This window comes from Artemia sp. Qi Xiang Cuo, chromosome 12 (assembly GCF_049724085.1).
Source record: "Artemia sp. Qi Xiang Cuo chromosome 12, ASM4972408v1, whole genome shotgun sequence".
NCBI classification, from domain to species: Eukaryota; Metazoa; Arthropoda; class Branchiopoda; order Anostraca; family Artemiidae; genus Artemia; species Artemia sp. Qi Xiang Cuo.
In genome coordinates, this window is record NC_142805.1 from 18,606,685 (window position 1) to 18,630,598 (window position 23,914).

General features: G+C 34.3%; 1 protein-coding gene across 1 annotated transcript in view; it reads right to left on the minus strand.

Moving 5' to 3' along the window:
- Positions 1-23,914, minus strand: part of sano (CABIT domain-containing protein serrano) — a 161,523-nt gene that overhangs the window by 100,861 nt on the left and 36,748 nt on the right. Inside the window, exon 3 of the mRNA XM_089098384.1 lies at positions 522-769. Within this exon, the coding sequence (XP_088954510.1) occupies positions 522-769 (248 nt within the window). The remainder of the gene's footprint in view (positions 1-521; positions 770-23,914) is intronic.

A 23,914-nucleotide genomic window follows, 5' to 3' on the forward strand; every position in this document is an offset into this window, starting at 1 on the left:
ATATATATATATATATATATATATATATATATATATATATATATATATATATATATATATATATATATATATATATATATATATATATATATATATATATATATATATATATATATATATATATACTGATGTAGGCTAATTTATAAATGTTTGTAACCCTAAGGAACCCCTATTCACAGAAAAACCGTTCCTTTTTATAAATACACACATAGATATATACTATACTGATGTAGGCTAATTTACAAATGTTTGTAACTCTAAGGAACCCCTATTCACAGAAAACCCGTCCCTTTTTATAAATACACATATAGATATATACTCTACTGATGTAGGCTAACTTATAAATGTTTGTAACCCTATGGAACCCCTATTCACAGAAAACCCGTTCCTTTTTATAAATACACACATAGATATATACTCCAGTTTTTATTAGGGAGGGAATGAGCTAAGCAATTTTTCGCTAATTTTGACACAGTCGTATAGATTCTATAGATAGTCAAGATTTATTTGTCTTTACTTACTTTACGTGCCTTGGAAGGGGAGCGAAACCTCTGACATAATCATAGATTTGGTCAATATCATCATACTCTTTTAGACACTCTTCATTTTCTTCTTGTGGCGGGGGTAAATCTGGCAGTGGTGTAAGTGAAGTAGATTTCTGGCGATGATGCACGATTTGGATCTCTGTACTGCTTCTTTTTAGCAAAGGTGGAAAACGCCATTGAGGAGTTTCGCTTTTGGGGCTTTTGGTGAACGAGCTGTCAAATACCTATTAAAAAAAACTTTACGTTAGTTGTACTTAAATTACGATTAACAATCTCAATTTTGTTTTTATCAAGTAAATTTCAGAAATTATGGACTTCTACAAATTTAACCCTGACATAAATTACAGGAAGATATAAGTTATTATTCCAGGAAACAGTTAATTATATAGAAATTACTTACAACAACGACCTAGGAATCAACCACTATCAGGAGATTCCTTACAGGAATGGCAAATGTAAGAGGTTCATGACTGCATATAGCTCCCCAAATATGTGCGCGATTTACGGACTGAAAAAGACCCAAGAAGCATGTCCAACCATTGACATATCATAGCTCTTGTCAATCATGATTGCAAAAGAATGTTACAGAGAAACAGAGAGTTTGCGTACTGAAAATCTTGCAACACAGACAATGCTGAGGCATTTCATTATCCCTTAATTTTATTATTCAACTTGGAATACTGATCCCATTTCATTACGTTACCAAATTCTTTCTCTGCCCCTTTCTTTAAAACTGATAGTATTCCAATTATGAAAAAATCCGACACGAGCCATATTTTTTCCAACAAAAAATTTTGACCTTAGTATTGATGATGCAAAAGGTACTTTACTATGCTGCTTAACTTTTGGTTGTGAAAACTTGTGACTCATCTTTCTATTGGCTCAAAAATTGACAAAGAAACACAGGAGAACCGGTGAAATTTTAAAAAGGATTGGTCATTTGATTTTCCTCTTGGCATACGTTTGAGGAATAATGTGACAGGGCGACGAAAATACATCACAGACATAAATGAATAAAACTGAAGCACCCTTTCTACCACAGAACGTTGAGGGAGTAACCTATTTTTTTTCTCTTGGCGGTAGAAAACCACTTCAGAGGGAAAGTTGCCATGCTGGAGGCAATCGAACTTCCTGTGTTTTTGCCTCCTCGTCACTATTTTTGAAAAATACCTTTATTCGCATTTTCATTGAAAAATTGAAAACGCAAATTCGCTCCCCTCCCTAATTGGGAAATGTACAATTTTTCACCTCCTGTGTTTTCGTAAATTAGCACCTCTTCATTACGGACACCCAAATATTGCACACAATTATTCTGTTAAAGTAAATTTACCTCCTGCCACTATATACTAGTCAAATTAACACCTTAGACCAGAATACTAGACACATTTAAAACGAACATTCCTACATAAGTTTTACTTGCTATAAAATTATAAACTTACGTCATTCTTGTCCCATCCAGATTTTCTTTTTCTTAAAAACCACTAAGTAAAATGTTTAGGATTTGGTCTAATTACATCCGGAGGAAATGCCTGAGCAAACTATTTTACTACCAGGGCATCCCAACCTCTTACAAACAAGAAGGGGGAGTGGGGGAGAAGTTTATGCATAATTTTACCGCAGTTTGCCAAAATTATACCGTGATTTACTCTTATTCTGTTTTTATTCACTCTTATTCTGTTACTATATATTATTCCGTTACTATATATATTATTCTGTTACTGTTTTTATATACTCTTATTCTGTGTTACTCTTATTCTGTTATATGTCATGTTTTAAACGAAAATTTTCAACTCTAGTTGATCTCTCGTTCTGAGTCAAACATGGACCCATTTCAAAAGTTTTAACAGAAGGACCACCGTTACAATTTATACCAATAAAATATCAAAAATAAAAATTCAACAAATATTTACAATAACTTAAAGGCACCCTCAATTTTGAAAAGGAATATATTTGAAAAGGAAACAATGAGATCATAAAAAGGTATAATTTTCCAATCTAAAGTGAACAATAATTAAAATCAATCCAGCAAGTACAATAGCTACCCAATGTAGAAACCAAGAAAAGCTAATGGCTGGATTTTTTGTTGTTCTCTTTCAATATTCTTTTTTTTTGCTAAGTAAGTCGTTTTTACTAAGTAGACTTTCAATTCTTTCTGTTTTTCATTGCTAAGGATGTCTTGTTGTGACATGGGCGAAATATCTGTTTGATTGTTCTTCTTCTTTTGCTTCCCACTGGCCAGAGACCCGTTGTTTTCAACAATTACTTCTTTGGTTTTGTTATGGTTCGCCAGTTCTGCTTGATCTTTTATTTACCAATTTGTCTTCCAAGTAACAATTAAGATAATCTCCAACGGTTACGTCATAATCTGTACTCAGAGGAATAATAGATCAGAAATGGAACACACTATAAGCAGTCATTATTTAGAACAGTCACGGAATTTCAAGCATATACAATTAAGGAGCTGTACACTCTCTGTAACAGATGCAAATAGCTTGGTTTACCCGAGCCAATCCTCTTTGAGGACTGGACCTCTAGCCCTATATTCTTTGTCTCCAGTTCTTTCTCAGGTACTTATCTTGTCCTGCTTTTATACCTATCTGTGGTACGTAGGAAAAAACGTTGTGTCCCTTTACACCCAAATTTTTAAGTAGCAAGGATGAGCCAACAACATTTTTCATGCAAAATAAGAGCGGTTGTTGGGTTTTCTGCTTATCCAGACGTCAGTCTGATGACGAATCTTCTGTCAACGAAATTTATAGTTGAAAAGAAATGAATTGCCTCCAACGGATCCGTTTTAGCCATATGTCTCTTACAATACCAAAGATGTGACTTGTTGTTTTCGTCTGTATTTTTAGCGTAGGTGCTATTTGATTTCACGTCTTATGGCGTTCGTGGAAGAACAATTATCTTTTTGGAATTTCCCTTGAATTATATTTATGCATTTGCTGGAGCTGTGCATCAAAAAGACATGTTCAAAAACAATAGCGATTTAAAAGACGATATAATCTGGTTGTTAGGTCTTTGGATGTTAATCATCGTTCTCTGGAAAATCAAATTTCATCTCTACAAATTTATTTACCAAATCATTTCTTTCTTAGGGTCTTTCAAACTTAATTTGAATCCCTTCTAATGTGGTCAGTCCCCTTGGATTGTGACTAATACTACCCTAGTACCACATCAAAAGTAAAACATGTGGAACTGACAGAATCTTGGAATTTTTGTCCCAATTCATCGAACATAAAGACCTTAAATTTCATATTTCTAGCCTGTATGAAGGGAGGACAATGTTCTGATATTCCGCTTTCGTTGCGGCCCCTCTGGATATTGAAGTTCATTTCAGTACTATAGTATTAAAGTACTATAGTATTAAGATTTTAAAGTAGGTAAATATAATAAATGGATAGCTTTTAACGGGAGGGTAGATATTAAAAAAAAATCATTAGGAACAATTTTTTCGTATGAATTCAATGTATCCATTAAGTATTCTCGGGATTTCGATGTCAACCGGAACCAAGGGCCACGTACGCATGCACGGAAAAAGTTCCATCTACTAAAGCATGGCGGTTCTCATAAAACTAGCACATTTTCCCTAAACTACCTTATAGGTCACCTGTTTTTTGAGTCTCAATGAACTTGGACCCCTGATTTTAAAAAAAATGCCTGTGCAAGGGCTTACCGGCAGCCTAATTTTTTTTTGGGGGGGCGGGGGGTGGTGAAAGCTGAGGAAACTAATTTCCCTTATATTTGGGACTCGTTCCTCTTTATAGTGTGCATATAAAGGATCTTAGACCCTTGGGGGATAACTTTCCTCTTCGACTTTGACCCTAACGGCTTCCTTAGATTTTCTAGACATTTGGCTTCGGATAGAATAGGAAAAACACGAATATAATTAGAAATCCAATTTATAAAAAGATAATAGCAAGATATACTTGTTAATATAACGGACCTGATATTTTCTCTATGAAAAGAATTGCACCGTTGTACAACAACATATGCAATTACAATTATGTACTTAAAGAAACCTGGTTATTTGAATTGGTTCAAAGCTAAAGTGGTTCCAAATATAATTGAACAAGAAGTTTAGCGATTAGATAAGAAACAAAGGGAGACTAAAAAGGGTCGTATTATAATAACAGTTACTGGTAATATCCTTTCGTCCAACAGTCGGGTACTACGGCAATACTGACTGCTCAGGGGTTATCAACCTATATAAAGCCCCTGCACAGTTCTGCCATGTAGAAAAGAGAGATTATTGTGCAAAACTTTTGCGTTAAAACTGTACTTTAAACTCTATTGATTTGTTTTTTTTTTTGGCATTAATCGCCACGTTGTTTTTTGGCCAATCACATTATTCCTTAAGGGCCAGATAACCATACCTTTTTAGTTGCTGCAGTATTTTGTTGTTTTATTTTTGTGGCCAAAATCGCCGTAATTCTTTTGCCGCAATTCTATTGGCTTATTTTTTTGTGGCATCAATCACCATAATTTTTTCTTTTTTTAAGCCAATCACATTATTCTTCAGCGCCAGATATCAGATAACCCTACATTTTCAGTTCTTGTTTTATTCTATTGTTTTACTTTTGTGGCATCAATCGCCAAAACAATTTTTAGCCTATCACACTCTTCCTTAATAACGCGCTAGCCCTACCTTTCTAGTCCTTGTTGTATTCAATAGAATTATTGGTACTTGTTTAGTAGCCGGGCAACATGCGAGAAGAGCCAAATATAGAATCTCAAAGATCATATTGAAAAACAGGTTTCCGCTGTATAGTGAGGTATTGCTTACTCTGTGAAAAATATTTAAACTTTAATTTTTTGGGGGTTAAAGGGGCAAAAAAAGGCACCTAGGTTAGGTTACGTATTTAATATATACTATGCTTTACCCTCCCCCCCCCAATGTGCAAATATATAGCCCAAATTTGTTTCTAAACTGTTATATTTTTATCATACTTTGTTTTATTTCAGTAGCAGTAACCAAACTTCACTTCTCGCATGTTGCCCGGCTACTAAATAAGTACCGATTTATTTTTATGGCCTCAATTGCCACTCTTTTTTTTTAGCCGATCACATTATTTCATAGGCGCCAGATGACCCCATTTTTTGAGTAGTTGTATTCTATTGGATTATTTTTTGGTTTGTATCACCACTATTTAAATTAGCCTATCACATTACTCATTAATCGACAGATAAGCCTATCATTTTATTCTTCGTTGCCACAGTTTTTACAAGTTTTTTTTGTCACAACAGTCCTTACAAGTAAATATTGCGGAGGAAAACCATAGATGGCCAGGTTCACAGGCTGGAGGTAAGACGCCATGGCCATGCCCATCAAAATTATGATAAAATAGAAGTTCAAAATAGGGATAAACTACTGATGACGGTCACTGTATATGTGACCGAAATATCTGGTATTTTTGTGAATTTCTATACACTGTCTATTAAAAAGGATTTTATCCCTATTTTGAACTTTTATTTTATAGTCATGGAAAGGCAGTGTGGTCTCCGAAATTATCTACCCATCAAAATTGAAATATCCTTACGATTTTTCTCATAATTTCTTATATTTTTCCCCGAGTACCAATAGCAGGAGAGGCATTGCAAAGTTTTTTGGTGCTACAAAAATTCTCCCTTGTCCAATTCAATGGCCCTTGTCTTTGTGCAGTTCTTCTTAAAAAAATTCCCCCGGCACTAAATAATTTTAACTCGTTTTAAGCTTTAATGTTGCTGTTCACTTTCTTGGAGAGAACGGCAGTTTTTTTTTATTTGAATTTTTGAATTTATTTTTTAAACCCATCATAAATACAGAAATTGATAGAAAAGAAAAAAACAACAACAGAAAAGAGAGAGAAAAAAAACATACACTTGATGGTACAGACAAAGCAAATACACATACACATCAATCAAAGTGATGAGAGTAGAGGTAGTCAAGGATGGCTGCTACCCTCCAACTTAGTAAAATACTTGTCAAGCAACTGATCAACTGCAGAAAATGGATCATTTATTGCGTATAGCCGGATCAGGTACGAATTACTCGTTCTCAATGGAACTTGCAGCAAAAACTTCAAATATCTGAAGAAAATTCTACGAAATTTATCTTCTTTACGCAGAAGTTTCCAAAATGGTGTTATAAATAATATTTGTGGCAGCGCGACAGCATTATAAATTCTAGCCAGCGAAAACCTTTTAAGACTTCCCTTTGAAGAAACTGTGGTCCTATTAGCAGTTCGAATTTTATACTCTACGTGTGTGAGGATTAGCGAACGGGTAGATGACAGTGTGTCACCGATGGGCAGTCCTAAGTATACTAGTGACTTTACAGGCTCAATAGACAGAGATCCTAGTTGAATGTGAGGTAGGACAGATTTATTCCAATTAAACAGCATTACTTCCGATTTTGATACATTAAAACTAAGGCCAATATCACCATACAGAGATGACAGGATATTAAAATTACTTTCTAGGGAAGTTATTTGCCGAGAAAAATTCAAGATGTCATCCGCAAAACCAACTAAGGTCACATCTATTAATTTATGTTCGATTTTTATAGCAGACCCTGGGGTTTTCATAGGGATACTCTAAAAGCGAGGTGGGCTAACATCCCTAAAACCTAACTCTGAATAAAAATTTAGCTTCCGCACAGAAATACTTCAAGAAGAAGAGACAATTCAGTGCAGATTCTGTTCGAAATCAAGTATAATCGCCCAAATTATGGGGTGGGAGGATGTTGCAAGCGACAACTTGAGGAAAATCGGTACTTCCTGGAAGGTTATAAGTGAGATAATAGATTGGGATGGACGAGGAGCGTGTGTAGCTGTGTTGGCCTTTGGTGGCTTAGTGCTACAGTTAGTTGTTAGTAGTAGTAGTAGTAGTAAAGTTAGAAATGTGTTAAGAGTGAGTGTGTTAATTATAGAGATATTACCTTAGTTTCCGTAGGAAGCAAATCACTTAGTGTGATGATGCTTTTTAGACTTGAAGATGCTGTAGATAAAGTTTTAAAGGAAGAACAGTGTGGTTTTAGGGAAAGGAGAGGATGCGTCGACCAAATTTTCACTTCTAGATTAATATAAGTGAGAAGTGCCTGGTTTAGAATACCAAACCAAGTGTTCAAATTAATTAATCCATTAACTGCTTGTCATATCGTTTTGAATACCCTAGCTGAGTCAGCTTAAGAATGTCACTCGTTTGGTACTTTCAAAAGAATCTTAAGAAATTTTTTAATGTCTTTATTACATGAGTTTATTCAGTTTTTTTTTTGGGGGGGGGGGTGGGGACGGTTGACTCTTACCTGAGTTAGAAATTATTGTTATGAGGGGTGTTTTGACTTGTGCTTAGAATTTCTCGTGGCTTGGTTTCAAATATATAATTGGAAATATCTTTGATTCATGCGATAGTCCGATTTCTTTTTTTTTGGTTTTAGGTTTTATTAGGGGTATTTTATTCTTTTTTTTTAGGAGGGGGTTTGTTAAGGTCTCTTAATGTTTAAGTCTCTTAAACACTGTATTTTTTTCTTCTTTTTTTTAATTTTTCTTTATCTCTTGTGTTGAGTCTCTGAATGGTGTAAGTGTATTATGTTGAATTTTTTTTTAATGTATTTGTTTCATTTTGTTTCTCTCTGTTTTTTTTTCCTGGCCATTGTTGACTTGCTTTGTTTTGAATTTATTGGTTGAATGAATTGATTGAATTTATTAAATGATTGATTCATCAAATCCCTTTAGGCCTCAGCTTTCTGGATTACGGTTAAGCGTTTTATTTGGCAGATGAAAGAACTTTACGGAACCTTTTCTTCTTGTATAGTAGGGTTGCGTTCTGTCTCTATTTATATCGATCATTTTGATGTACTTTATCCTAAAGAGCACAACGAAGGGAATGAAAGAACACGGAATCGATTGGGAAAGTAACAACTGATGATTTGAGCATCATAGATGAAAATGCTACCAAAATGAATGACTTTAGGATGTTTTGAGAGTTCAGGACCCAAACAAGAATAGATTGAAATGAATGTTAAGAAGACCAAGTCACTAAGCATAGGAATAAGGGAAAGTAGAATTGGGTAACAAGAACGTCGATGAGGTGGATAGCTTTACTTACCCAGGTAGTATCAAAAAGTTCGTGGTAACGAACTGTAAGTAAGGAGCGACCCGGCTCAATGGTAACCGAAACTGTAGAAAACGAAATTTTGATACCAATAGATACATCAAAAGAATTAGATTTTTATACTGATTTCAAATATATACGTTTCATCAAATTTAGTCCTACCTATTAAAAGTTACGCACCAGAGAAAATTTGGCTGATTTTCAAAAAAAGGGGAAAAGACCCCTAAAATTTATTGAACCTTAATGAAAATCGCACCATCAGATTCAGCATATCAGAGAACCCTAATGTGGAGGTTCCAAGCATCTGCAAAAATGTTGATATCTTCATTTTTTGCAAGAAGAAAGATCACGGATGCGTGTTTATTTGTTTTTTTGTTGTTGTTTTTTCCAGGGGTGATCGTATCGACCCAGTAGTTCTAGAATATCGTGGGAGGGCTCATTCGAACGGAAATTAATAATTCTAGTGTCCTTTTTAAGTGAACAAAAAGAATGGAGAGCAACTAGGCCCCCTCCCACGCTCATTTTTTTCTCAATGTCTCCCGATCAAAATTTTGAGATAGCCATTTAGTTCAACATGGTCGAAAATATAATAAATGTCTTTTAGGATGACTTAATCCCCCAAAGTCTCCGGAAGGAGGGCTGAAAGTTATGAACTTTACCCAATGTTAACATATAGCATTGCTTATTGGGAAGTATACAGACGTTTTCAGGGGGGATTTTTTCTGGTAGTGGGGGCGGGGAGTGGGGGCGGGGGGTGGGTCGGGGGTTATGTGGGAGGATCTTAACATGAAGGAAGTTTTCATGGGGGAAGAGAAATTGCTATGAAGGGGGCGCCGGATTTCCCAGCATTATTTAAAAAAAGATCAGAAATTAAATATAAAAAACAACAAGTTTTTTAACTGAAAGTAAGGAGCAACATCAAAACTTAACACGACAGAAAAAATTACGTATATGATTTCGTTCATCACCTCGCTCTTTAGTCAATACTCGCTCTTTAAGCCAAGGATTATTTAGTACTTTCATAAGAGCTATTTATTCTAATTAACGGCATTTGTGATTAAGGGGTGATTTTTAAAGAATTGGAACAAAATTCGAACTTTAGCTTAAAGGGCAAGGTATTGACTAGGGGGCGAACCCTCTAATAAACTAATTAAAAATATAAGAATATAGAGGTTCGTTACCTAAATTAATTCGTAAGTTACGTATATTTATTACTAATAAAAACGTTAGTAAATAAAATTGAACAGGTTTTGAGAAAGCCATTTAACCAAATAAAAGTAAAATTAATATGCAATTTTTTTTTAATTATTCATGTTCCTTGAGCCAATATCAAAACCTGCATTAATTCCAAAAACGTTCAAAAATGAAATAATTTTTTTTTTTTTTTAACTGAAAGTAAGGAGCGACATTAAAACTTAAAACGAACAGAAATTACTCCGTATATGGAAGGGGATGTCCCCTCCTCAGCGCCTCGCTCTTTACGCTAAAGTTTGGACTTTCTCACAACTCTATTTTTTTAAACAATGAAAAACTTTAGCGTAAAGAGCGAGGCGTTGAGGAGGGGACAGCCCCTTTCATATGCGGAATAATTTCTGTTCGTTTTAAGTTTTAACGTCGTTCCTTACTTTCAGTTAAAATTTTTTTTTTTTTATTTACTAGTAAAGACGGTGGGCACCAAGGCCAAGGGATTTTTTCACAGTTGAAAAAGTTTGGAAGAATAGGAAGATAAGTATGCGAACCAAGATTTATAATATCGGAAGATACAGTGATGACAGTGGTCAAATATGGTTCTAAGGGGCTGCTGCTCCTTGATGTTTCCAGAGAAATTGTAGACTGATTGGTTTGGTTAACCAACTGTCTGACCGTACCTCAAAAAGCAAGCTGTAGGGAAAATGTGGTTCAATCCTACTTCCTAGGGCTAAAATAAGAGAAAGGTTGAGATGGCTATGACAAATCCAGTTTATGAAAGATGATAGACTGCCAAAGATCGTCATTGTCATCATCGCGCTTGTGCTAATGTCGAAAAGTGGGTCGTCTCTGAATGGGATGGAGGATGCCACAAGGAAAAATTTAAGAAAAATTATAATTTCTTGGGAGGGTGTAAAGGGGGAGGCTTTGAATATATTGGGATGGATGAGGAGCACTTCTAGAAGTTTTGGCTTTAGGCAGCTTGGCGCTGCGGCGAGTTGTTGTAGTAGTATACAAAATGATTCTGCAAATGGCCGAAAAGAAGAATAACAACGTATTCAATCCATTGACTGATGCACAGAATGTATATTGTGCCCATAACTTGACAAAGCCTGTTTTCTAACTTAAGCTACGTTTAGTCAGATTGGACTCTCAAATTTTGCTAATGAAGTCCCAAAGGATTTGCGGAATAAAATGCTCTCCAAGTTTATAAGCCTTAGTTAAGTCACGCCCGTCACGATGTCATGATTGCCACATACCTGGATCTACGAATTTGAAGAAAATTCGTATTTCCCCTGACGATCTTCTCTAAGTTGAGAGTAAAATAGCAAGAGAAAGGGGCTTGACCTTGCTGGCTGCTCCATCCCAATCAATAAATAAAGGGTATGTGGCAAGCTTTGTGATTCAGCCACAGCCGAATCAATCGAGTTTATGGGGTTCACACAGCGACGTTTTAATAGTCAATGCCAGGAAAACTTCACCAGTAGCTAAATCCATCACGGCTCTACAGTTTTTTAAAAGAGGGTCTATATTTCAAACAGTTCGTGGTAACGAACTGTAAGTAAGGAGCGACCCGGCTCAATGGTAACCGAAACTGTAAAAAACGGAATTTTGGTACAAATAGAAACATCAGAAGAATCAGATTTCAATTCTGATTTCAAATATATAAGTTTCATAAGGTTTAGTTTTACCTATCAAAAGTTACGTGCCTGAGAAAATTTGGCTGATTTTAGAAAAAAGGGGTAATGACCCCCTAAAAGTTTTAAAACCTTAATGAAAATCACACCATCATATTCAGCGTATCAGAGAACCCTACTGTAGAGCTTTCAAGCACCTATCTACAAAAATGTGGAATTTTGCTTTTTTTTTGCCAGAAGGAAGATCACGGATGCGTGTTTTTTTGTTTTGTTTTTTCCCCCAGGGGCGATCGTATCAACCCAGTGGTCCTAGAATATCGTGGGAGGGCTCATTGGAACGGAAATTAAAAGTTCTAGTTCACTTTTTAAGTGACCGAAAAATGGAGGGCAACTAGGCCCCCTCCCACGCCCATTTTTTCCCCAAAGTCATCCGATCAAAATTTTGAGATAGCCATTTTGTTCAGCATGGTCAAAAATAGAATAACTATGTCTTTCAGGATGACTTAATCACCCGAAGTCCCCGGGGGGGGGGCTGACAGTTATGAACTTTACCCAATGTTAACATATAGTATTGGTTATTGGGAAGTATACAGACGTTTTCAGGGGGGATTTTTTCTGGTAGGTGGGGGGAGGTCTGGGGGTTATATGGGAGGATCCTTCCATGAAGGAAGTTTTCATGGGGGAAGAGACATTGCTATGATGGGGGCGCCAGATTTCACAGCATTATTAAAGAAAAAGATCAGAAATTAAATAAAAAAAAAAATTTTTTCAACTGAAACTAAGGAGCAGCATCAAAACTTAAAACGAACAGAAAATATTACATATATGATTCGGTTCACCCCCTAGTCAATACCTCGCTCTTTAAGCCAAAGATTTTTTAGTACTTTCATAAGAGCTATTTATTCTAATTAACGGCCTTTGTGATTAAGAGGTCATTTTGAAAGAATTAGAACAAAATTCGAACTTTAGCTTAAAGAGCAAGGTATTGACTAGGGGGCGAAACCTCTAATATACGTATTAAAAGTCCGATAATATAGAAGTTCGTTACGTAAGTTAATTCGTAAGTTACGTATATTTATTACTAATAAAAACTTTCGTAAATAAAATTAAACAAGTTTCGAGAAAGCCATTTAACCAAAAAAAAGGAAAAATTAATGTGCAAATTTTGTTTTGATTAGTCATGTACGGTGAGCCAAAATCAAAACCTACATTAATTAAAAAACGCTCAAAAATTAAATAAAAAAAAGTTTTTTTTTAACTGAAAGTAAGGAACGACGTTAAAACTTAAAACGAATAGAAATTATTCCGTATATGAAAGGGGCTGTGCCCTCCTCAAAGCCTCGCTCTTTACGCTAAAGTTTGACTTTCTCACAACTCTATTCTTTTTAAACAATAAAAAACTTTAGCGTAAAGAGCGAGGCGTTGAGGAGGGCACAGCCCCTTTCATATGCGGAATAATTTCTGTTTGTTTTAAGTTTTAACGTCGTTCCTTACTTTCAGTTAAAAAAAACTTGTTTTTTTTTATTTAATTTAAGAAAAACTGATCCACTTAAGTCTCGTAATATGGTGAGGTTGCCCCGAAATTAATGTCCATGCCCGTCACCAGTATCCCTTCTGAGAGTGTTCTTTAAGGTTGGTAAGTTAGTCACTGGAAAATGGAACCAACCATCAAGGAAAATATTGACATGTTGGTGTTTTAACAGCCAATTATCACAGCCAGTAGTATATTTTCTTTCTGTTCTGAGTTCGAGTAATTTCAACTCTGGGTTTTGGCGATATTTATTTACGGAACCGAAGTTTCTTTATACTTTTTTATTCTATATTGTTCGAACTTAGAAAAACAAATTATGCAAAATACTCTTTAATTGTAATTTTTGCTATTAAACTTTGGCAAAACCAGAAGTTCACATGAGCAAAACTTGATCGAAAATATCGATTAATCAAATTATCACCCAACACTAATCCGATAAAAAACCTGATCGTAAGTATCGATATCACAAATTAACGTACTAGCTAATCGAATCATCGTCTATCGCCAGGGTTGCCACCTGTAGCACTAAAGTGCTATTTTAGCACTAAAGTATTATCTTAGCACAATTTCATCATGTGTTGCACTGTAACACGTGCTATATTGAATGTAGCACATTTTCTCTTATATGACCAAATAGAAAATATAGACATATAAAATGTAAATACATGATGTGTCTCACATCCAAATATATGTCAGAACTTTATTTATGCATGACAATAATCTAAATACATTTAAATAAGGGATATGCGTGTAAGCGTACATTTTCCCATTCAGTGCTCTTGTCAGCTCGGTAAATTTTCATTTCACATTAAAATTAAAAATTGACCTAAAACCCAGTCTATTTACCCTTAAATAGACCATGCGCGTGTCCCTACATACACCAAAAATCGCTGTATCTCACGGTCATTCGGGCAACAATTGAACTTTAAGAACTGATCATGGTGTCAACCCTGTTCACCACTAGCCCGATCTTACGTGGATTGAACAATTTTAGTAAAGGCCTTAGGATTCTAATAGTCCCGATTTCAGAATTACCGTCTTCCAGGACTAATCAGCAGTTCAATAATTATAACAAATATAACAAAGTTTGGAATAATCTTATCTATATATATATATATATATATATATATATATATATATATATATATATATATATATATATATATATATATATATATATATATATATATATATATATATATATATATATATATATATATATATATATATATATATATATATATATATATATATATATATATATATATATATATATATATATATATATATATATATATATATATATATATATATATATATATATATATATATATATATATATATATATATATATATATATATATATATATATATATATATATATATATATATATATATATATATATATATATATATATATATATATATATATATATATATATATATATATATATATGTATGTATATATATATATATATATATATATATATATATATATATATATATATATATATATATATATATATATATATATATATATATAATGTATGTATATATATATATATACATATATATATATATATATATATATACATATACACACACACACATATATATATATATATATATATATATATATATATATATATATATATATATATATATATATATATATATATATATATATATATATATATATATATATATATATATATATGTATATATGTATATATATGTATATATATATATATATATATATATATATATATATATATATATATATATATATATATATATATATATATATATATATATATATATATATATATATATATATATATATATATATATATATATATATATATATATATATATATATATATATATATATATATAAATATATAGTATGTATATATACGTATATATATATATATATATATATATATATATATATATATATATATATATATATATATATATATATATATATATATATATATATGTATATATTTATATATATATATATATATATATATATATATATATATATATATATATATATATATATATATATATATATATATATATATATATATATATATATATATATATATATATATATATATATATATATCAACACAGGACTAAGAAAACGGACCCCTATTTCTACTTGTTTAAGTCGTTAAAGTTAAGGGGTGAATGAGTTACTTTCTTGTTACACTATCAAATCTTGTAAAGTATACGAGGTAAACTATACCTAGTATCGATGTCCAACGATAGGCACTTAAGCAGATATATTTATTTTTATTTTATTTAGGCTTCACCGTACTGAGCGCGTATTTGAGCGAGAGATACGCTGTAACAGTAGAGGAGGTACCTACACAGAAATATCTTTGTGAGTACGGCCATTCTGGGCTGAGACCTCAGCCACCCATCGTACGTTTGAACTCGAGATGAAATATTTCATTTTAAAATAACCATTGGGGGCAGGAGCTGAGATTTCCCCTGAAAAGGGTGTGCCGACCGTTGGGGAAACATGTATATCTTGCGACTCAAATAATTTATAAAAGTTTTCCCTTAATTTCCCACTCAGTACTTACATATTCTTTGAATCCCTCGGGATTTTGTCGAATTTATTGTGAGTTTTTTTCCGAATTTCTTTCAAATCAAATTTATGAGTATTCCGAAAAGAGGCATGAAAGCCCTCGGATATGACATTGGATTAAAAAAACAAAACTGCACCTTTGAAATTATGGTGGCTGAGAACTCTATTTAGGAAATTAGTCCCCATCTTAAGTAGCAAGAAAATCACTTTTCGCATGAAAAGCAGTGGTGTCTCTTTTATTTTCTATCACCAGGGGCAGTCGGTCCAAACCAGTGGTCGTGGAACATTGGGAGAGGGTCCATTTGAAAGAAAATTACCATAGCTACTGGACAATTTATCATTTATCTCACTTAAAATGAAAAAAAAAATAATCGGAAACAATATTTCACGGCCCTCCTAAAATTTTACGAGTGATTTTACCTAGGGATTACCCAGTCTCTGCCACTCAGTAAAGAGCAGCCCTTTTCCTTAGAAACACATTACGTACGACTTACTTTCACATGACTTGGCCGTCACCACAGGTCATATACAATATTTTAAGACATAGAACGCCTCGATTTTTATTTGATATACCTTGGTGTTCAACCCCTCGATTCTCATTTCAATTATGTTTTTTGTGTCAAAACAAATGGAACGAAAAGTATTCCTACCGAATACCAATTAAAATACCAAGACAATCCCCCTTAAATATCTTTGTTCCTTCAAAAGTAGAAACTTTCCGTTTTTCAGGTTGAAAAAAATGCCGATACTGTAAAACCAAACGTTTTATTCAGTTTTCTTTAGTTTCGTTGGGACGGAAAAAAATGTCCTTGTGTTTACACTTTTCGTTCCACCTAGCTAGTCATCTATTCAAGTGAAACCATATTATGTAAATAAAATTGTCTTTAATATGTTGCTTAAAATCAGAGTCTTCGAGTCATTGAGCATCACAAGTGGTATATAATTAAATGCAGACTATCTATAGTTTCTATTTACATCAATCATAGTTAAAACTATTTAAGATGTAATTAACCTTTAAAATGCAAGGTAAATAGTAAGAAGATATAATGAGGTAGAAATAAATTAAAATCTCAAGGATCACCCGGACCATACAGCTTAATTAACAAAGTAAAAAAAAACAATCTTTGAAGGGAACAAAAAAAAAAAAAAAAAAAAAAACAGTTGAGCTGTTTCCCTTTTTTGTTCTTTATATTTTACTATATAATTTTTTTTGTCGGACAAGTGATTTTCTTTGGGAATGCAATATTGTTTTTCTCTTTTTGGCAAATTAAACGCCATGTAAAAATGCTATATTCTGCTATTAGTTTTTTTTTCTTCTTTTACAATCAAGATTAGCTGTTCTGTCTGTTTACAGATGCAACACTGTCGAAGAAATCAACTTTTAGCATTTGATTCTCTTTTCCTTAGTCAGGGTTGCCACCCCTAGTGATTTATCACTATTTCTAGTATTTTTTTTATATTTTTTATATAATTCTTTGTTCATCAGTCAGGGTTACCACCCCCCAGTAATTTATCACTATTTCTAGTGATTTTTTTATATTGCTGACAGAAAAAAGTCACTAAATCAGCACATAAAATCACTAAATCTTCTAAAATATTACTAAAATCTGGTGATTTGTTTTTACTGGGTGGCGACCCTGTTCTCAGTACATTCTAAAACCACACTATACATGGCAGCGTTCGACCGAAACAAAAAAAAATATAGGCTATAAGAAAACCGAACGATGGTGATTTTCAGCGCCTATGAAGTAAATGCGCCTCCGTTTAGTGTCTTATTCATTTAATTTTTTTTGTGTTTTTATTGAAGTTTATTTTACTTTTAATTTGTTTTTTTTTTGTGATATCTTGCAGACTGCGTTTTACTATTATCAGGAATAAATTCAGGGTTTGGGGGGAGGGTACCAGGGAGGCCAAAAGATTAATATTCCGAACATGGCTCTCAGCCAACACTTGACAATTGGATTCGACAGAAACTCTGCTTAGAATTGAGTTAAGTACGAGCCTGTCAGAACTCATTGGGGATAAGATTATACCGGTCCCCCTTGAACTGACTCCTCGTTTAACCATGTTCAACTCATCCCAGTTAGCTCAGCCCTCGTTTCAACACAACACCGATTCAACTCAACCGTTATTCAAATCAGTGGCAGGTCCAGGATTTTTTAGGGGGGGGGGGGCGCAAAAGAGGTTGATCCGATATACTTGCATTAGGGATCAAGTTTAATTAACGCAAACTTGCGTTAACTAAGTAAATTACACTACTTTAGACAACGTTAGGGCCCTCCCTGGCGCGTCCCCTGGATCCGCCACTGATTCAAATCAAGCTCATTCAGCTCATCCCCCCTTAAATAAAAAGTACAACTAGAAAATGTAACTCAGCCCAATGTGTTGAAAGGGATAAAGTTTAACTCGAATTAGATGGTCCTTATTCATTGGCTAATCCTTATTTATTTGTTTTTGTTTAATGTTGTTTAAACACATAACTACTCACCCCCTTCATTTATATAAAAAACAATGATTTATCCTTTTCCCTTGTATATTTGAAATTAACAAAACCTTTTATCTCCTGGGCTCGAACACACTTGAGTTTTATGGCTGCAAGAATAGCTAAAACTTAGTACTGAGCAAACCACGGGTCATATTAACATATACTTAAAACACGTTAAAAAGGACAACTGTCTCGTAAGAAATTTGCTGTTAATGCTAATCTTGGGAACGAACTAATAGGAATTTTTAAAAAAAAAATCTTGAATTGGTGATAGGCCTAATACCTTTATATAGCCCCAGTATATGTATATACAAAACTTTGATGTTATTTTTTTCGGTTTGCACTTTTTTGTAATTATTTCTCATCGACATTTGCTTCATATTGCCAATAATACCAATAAAAAAAACTGCACCGTTTCGCGTATAGCCTAGGGCTATTCAGTCATCAGAAGAGGTGGGACGAAATTACACAGTAGCCATTATTATATTCAGAAAGTGTTGGATGGTAATTCGAACGATATGTTTATTTTTCATCTAGAAAATTAACTCTAACTTTGAGAAATTTACCGCCAAAACTTTTATAATTTACCGCCAAAACTTTTATTACCACAAAAACCTTCATTTCGCTTAAATCCTGATAAATTATTAAAACATCAGATCTCCAAGTTTAGGGCAGTGTAATATAAGCTGGAAGCTGCAAGCGAAGCGAGAAGCAAATGTTGAGCTTCTAATCAGCGCTAGTTCAAGCTTATTACTAGGTCAATTTGAATTACCTCTGAATAAAACGGTTTAGGTTAAACGGGGGTTGAGCTGCTTGATGTTGAGATAATCTGGCTTTGATTAGATAGGGGAAACGAGGTTTGAGTTAAATGGGTTGAGTTAAACAAGGTATTGAATTACGCTCAAGCAGACTAATATCATCAGAACAATAATTTTGTAAAATATAGACATTTCCCTTTTAATAATAAGTAATTCAATTTTAACAAAAAATACTACTCACAAAGAAAAAAATGTATAAAAGGCAAGGGTGTTAACAGAAAGAGGCCGAAGAGAGGGGAGCAAAGAAAAATAAGTGAATGCAGACTTTCCTTTGAGGCATAAGCCCTTGAGTTTATAAACCTAAGTCCGATTAATTTAAAAAAAAAAATAACCATTTTAATGAAGGCCTCATCACCTACTAATGCGTTTAAAGAGCTCGAAAATTTTTGGCCGTTTCCATGACACAGAGGCATAATCGAAGAGTTATTACCCGCCTTCCCTATATTTTGAGAAATTTCCCTTATTTGGTATTTTCACTGAAAAATTGACCAAAAACAAAACAGTAAAGCTGTCCTCTAGATCTTGAAAAATACTCTTTTGTTTCTTCCCTAAAATAAATGAAGTAAAACCTGCCCCCCTAATTTTGCAAATTGGTTCCCCTGCCTTGGCGTCTTTAATGTTTTAAAGCAGCACCTTATACCTTTATATTTGATATGTTTATTTGTTTAAATTTTCGTTCGTTTTGAGTCTCATCTAACCATCGATGTTAATTTCTTTTCGTTTGAACTTGCATTATTATGACTTTATTTAAGCTCGAATTAGCTTTAATATAATACTTTATTCTTCTTTGAAAGAGCTCTTTTGTAGAAGACGTTTTTAAAAGTTATTTTAATGGCATAACTAAATAGATGTTAATTACCCCCCCACCCAAAAAAAAATTAAAAATCGAAATCGCAGTTGCAATAATGTGTCATTTATTAGCCTACAATTTCCTCAAAAGGAGTCACTCCTGAAGGTCACCGTTAGTTACTGTTTGCAGGCACGGTTCGGGCTACGCAAATTCGTCGAAAGTCCACCCCAATCAGGGTGGACTCCCCCTGGAAGATCCAGGGGTATGCCGGGGGACGGAGAGGGGGGGAATCTGCACCCCCAATGTTTTTTCTGGAATCATTCCTTGTTTTTTTCACTCTTTTTTCAGAGTAAATTCGTCAATTATTGGCACCCTTGTCACATTGCCCTCCCTCCCAAGATATTGTTCTAGATTGACTCCTGACACCAGTCCTACTATTGGGCCACCTAAACTGGGTCTCTTATAAGAAGATAGGGACCAGGTGAAGGATACACAATCAATGTTATGGGGAGACCGACAAATTTGGCTCCCCGCGGGGTTTTCGCCCCTCTGACCCTCTAATTAGTGCAATTTTTGACCTGCGGGGTCAGAGGTGGGGGCATGTGCCTCTAAAACTACCTCCTGGATCTCCCCCCCCCCCCTTATAGGGAAGAAGGAAGGAGGTTTTGACAGAACAGAGACCCTGAACCACAATGCCATCGGTAGTGTGGATACTTTCGTAGATCTGAAATCCCTTTTTTGATAAATGGAGTTGACATCCAAAACAATTTTTGGTCATCAATTTTACCATTTTCACAGACCTTGCTCTGAGGGCGTAATTTTCTATGGAGCAGGGGGGCAACTGCCCCTCCTAGACCTCGATTTGCCCCTCACCCTAAGATCTCAGTTTGCCCCTTCAGCTGAAATTTAGTTTCTTCCAAAATCTTGTCAAAACTATGATAAACCTACAATATTCAAGCATCAACAGAAATAGATCAGTTTTTTTTTTAATATATATTTACCTTTATAGTATCAAATGGCTTATTTTTTAGTTTTTACTGTCATTTTCACTTGATTTTGGAAAGCTGGTTCCAACTTTGCCCCCACCCCCAGGATTTTGAAGAAATTACGCCACTGCTTGCTCTGCCAACCACGTAAAATTAGAAAAAAAACATTTTGTATAATATCTTTGCAGTAGCTTTACGCACTTCATATATGTTACAGCTAATCGTTTCGGCTTAAAAGGTTTTAAAATATATGTTTTAATATATTTTAATACCATAATATGCTGTAAATGGCAATTCTGTAATTCGAGAAAGATTTTGTACCTTAAAATCTTATTTTTGATTTTAATATTTGTCAAAAATGATATTACAATCTACGTCAAACAAATTGCAAATTGCTTTAATATATACGAATACAAACATACTTTTATATAAATTTGGAAGCTTTTACTTCGAGGGACACTGGGACAGTTGACTTAAATCAAAGTATAATCACCTACGGAACAAGTACTGACAAAACTCTCCAAAAGTGACCCCGCGTACCTCAGCGCCTCTAGACACTAAGTGCTGTACTACTTAATCGCTCCAAGCCAAAGTACTTTGCTACGAGCCAATAAATTTCAGAGCGTGATTCAGGCGACGAGTGACCGGGAAAGTTGTATTGAATTGTGTAACTATGGTATTTAGTTGCCAGGCTCGCATAGGTATGGAATCGTCTCCGGAGACGCGGACAAAGGGTCACTTTTTTTGTGTGGAGAGGATAGGTTTTGTCAGTACTTGTTCCGTACGTGATTATATTTTGACTTAAATAGATATTGTTAGGGTTGTGCATCGAAAGCGAGAAACACCACTTTCATGTAGCCTACTAAAAATCACGAAAAGACAAATTAGCAATGAGAAACTTTAGTATACCGAATGCTTCCAAATCTATGAAGCAAAGCAATTAGGATAGTGACATCTACACATAGTAACTGGTAGCAAATTGCACTTAATCAAAAAAATCCTTGCCTACTTTGTATTTTGTCATTATTTTGTGTCCAAAGCTCCGAAATGGCTGGTTTTCACAAAACTTTTGCCTGAATTAGCAATTATACTCCATATTTTAAGCATGTATTTCCAGTTACTACAGAGTCAAGGCCACATCCAGGGGGAGGATTAGGGAGCTAAGGAGCTTGAGCCCCTCCCCCAAAATATTTGTCTGACTCGTAAAAATGTAGCAAAATGAATATAAACAAATTTTTGATGCGCTTTTTAAAATTATTTTTTGCAACCCCACTCCCCCCCCCCCCAATAAAAAATCCTTGATACGGCCCTGAACATAGGATTAGGTAATAAGTGTCAGACTTTTGCTTTAAGCCATGTCCACTTTATAACATTAAGAATACCGCACCCCTCACTCAGGTTTAGATAAAATGATCAGCTTGGCAATAAGCCTAGAAGACCCATACAGCCTCAACTCGACTTCGGCTGCCTGTCAATTTCAAGTTTCCTCTTTAGTGTTTTTTTTTCTGCCTGCTTTCCTGCCATCTAGGTTTGTGGGAGTATGGGATGTTTTGCTTATAAATGAGCAATATGCTTAATAATATGTGTGTTTCATCTAAATAAATGAATTATCTTATCTTGAAGACGCTTTTACCGGTTAGATTCCCCTTTTTTTAGAAAATGGAAAACAATTTTTTTTCTAACAAGTACCCAACATCAATATTATTGCTTAGATTTAAGGTGGGAAAATATCACAAATAAGCGCAATTTTAAGTGACCTTTCCCCCCCCCTCCGAAATGTTTGTTCGACTCGTAAAAAACGTAATAGAAATGAATATAAACAAATTCTAATGCGTATTTTAAAGTTATTTTTTTAACCCCCACCCCAAAAATCCTCTTGTACCCCCCTCCACCCCCGAAAAAAATTCCTGGATACGGCCCTGTACAGAGTATTAGGTAATAAGCGTCAGACATTTGTTTTAAGCCATGTCCATTTTATAACATTAAGAATTTACCCCACCCCTTCACTCAGGCTTAGGTAAAATGATCGGCTTGGCAATAACCCTAACAGAAGACCCATAAGCCTCAACTGCCTCAACTCATCTGCGGCTGCTTGTGATTTTCATTTTTCCTCTTTAGTGTTTTTTTTCTGCCTACTTTCCCTGCCATCTAACTTTGTGGGGGTTATGGGATGTTGTGCTTATATATATGTAATATGCTTAAAAAACGTGTGTGTTTCACCTAAATAAATTTATTATCTTATCTTGAAGACACTTTTACCGTTTCAATTCCCCTTTTTTTAGAAAAGGGAAAACAAAACAAAAATTTTTCTAATAAGTTCCCAATAGCTGTAATATTGCTTAGATATAAGTTGGAAAAATATCCCAAATACGTGCAATTGGTAACATTTAGGTGATGTTCGAGTCCTTGGCATGAAATTTCAAATATATAAGGGGAGAGGGATAGTTATGCATTAAAGCAACATAAAATTAAAAAAAAAAACATAAGAATTAGCCAGTGGATAAAGACTATTTCAATCGAGTAAACTTTTATCCCCTCTAACAAAACGGGCTGAATTATATTTTCTAGTTATATTCTTGATTTAAGGAGGGTGGAGCTGAATATGGGTTGAGTAAAACATAGCTGGGTTAAACGGGGGTGGAGTTACATGGGGGTCAAATTACAGGAGGAGCGGGGATTGAGTTAAATGGAGGTTGAGTTAAACGGGGATTGGGTTGCAGGGTAGTTGAGCTAAATGAGGTTTGAACTAAATGAGGGTTAAGTTCGATGGGGTTTAAGGTGAATGGGGGTTGAGTTAAAGGAGGTTGAGTTAGTTGAATGGAGGTTGAGGTAAACGGGGATTGGGTTGCAGGGTAGTTGAGCTAAATGAAATTTGAACTACATGAGGGTTAAGTTGCATGGAGGTTGACTTAAAGGACTTTGAGTTAGACAGAGGTCGATTTAAACCAGGATAGAGTTGGACGAGGGTAAAGCTAAACGGTCGTTGAGTTAAATGGGGGTTGAATTAAACGATCGTTGAGTTAAACAGGGTTAAGGTTGAACGAGGATTTAGTTAAATGAGTTAACATGAATGCGGTTAAGTTAAACAAGGGATCAGTTGCAAGGGAACCTTCTAGGTCATATCAGGGCCGTATCTAGGGGGATGGGTTAGGGGGTTTGCCCCCCCCCCCTGAAATGTTTGTCCGACTCGCAAAAACGTAACAAAAATGAATATAAACGAATTTTTGATGCGTTT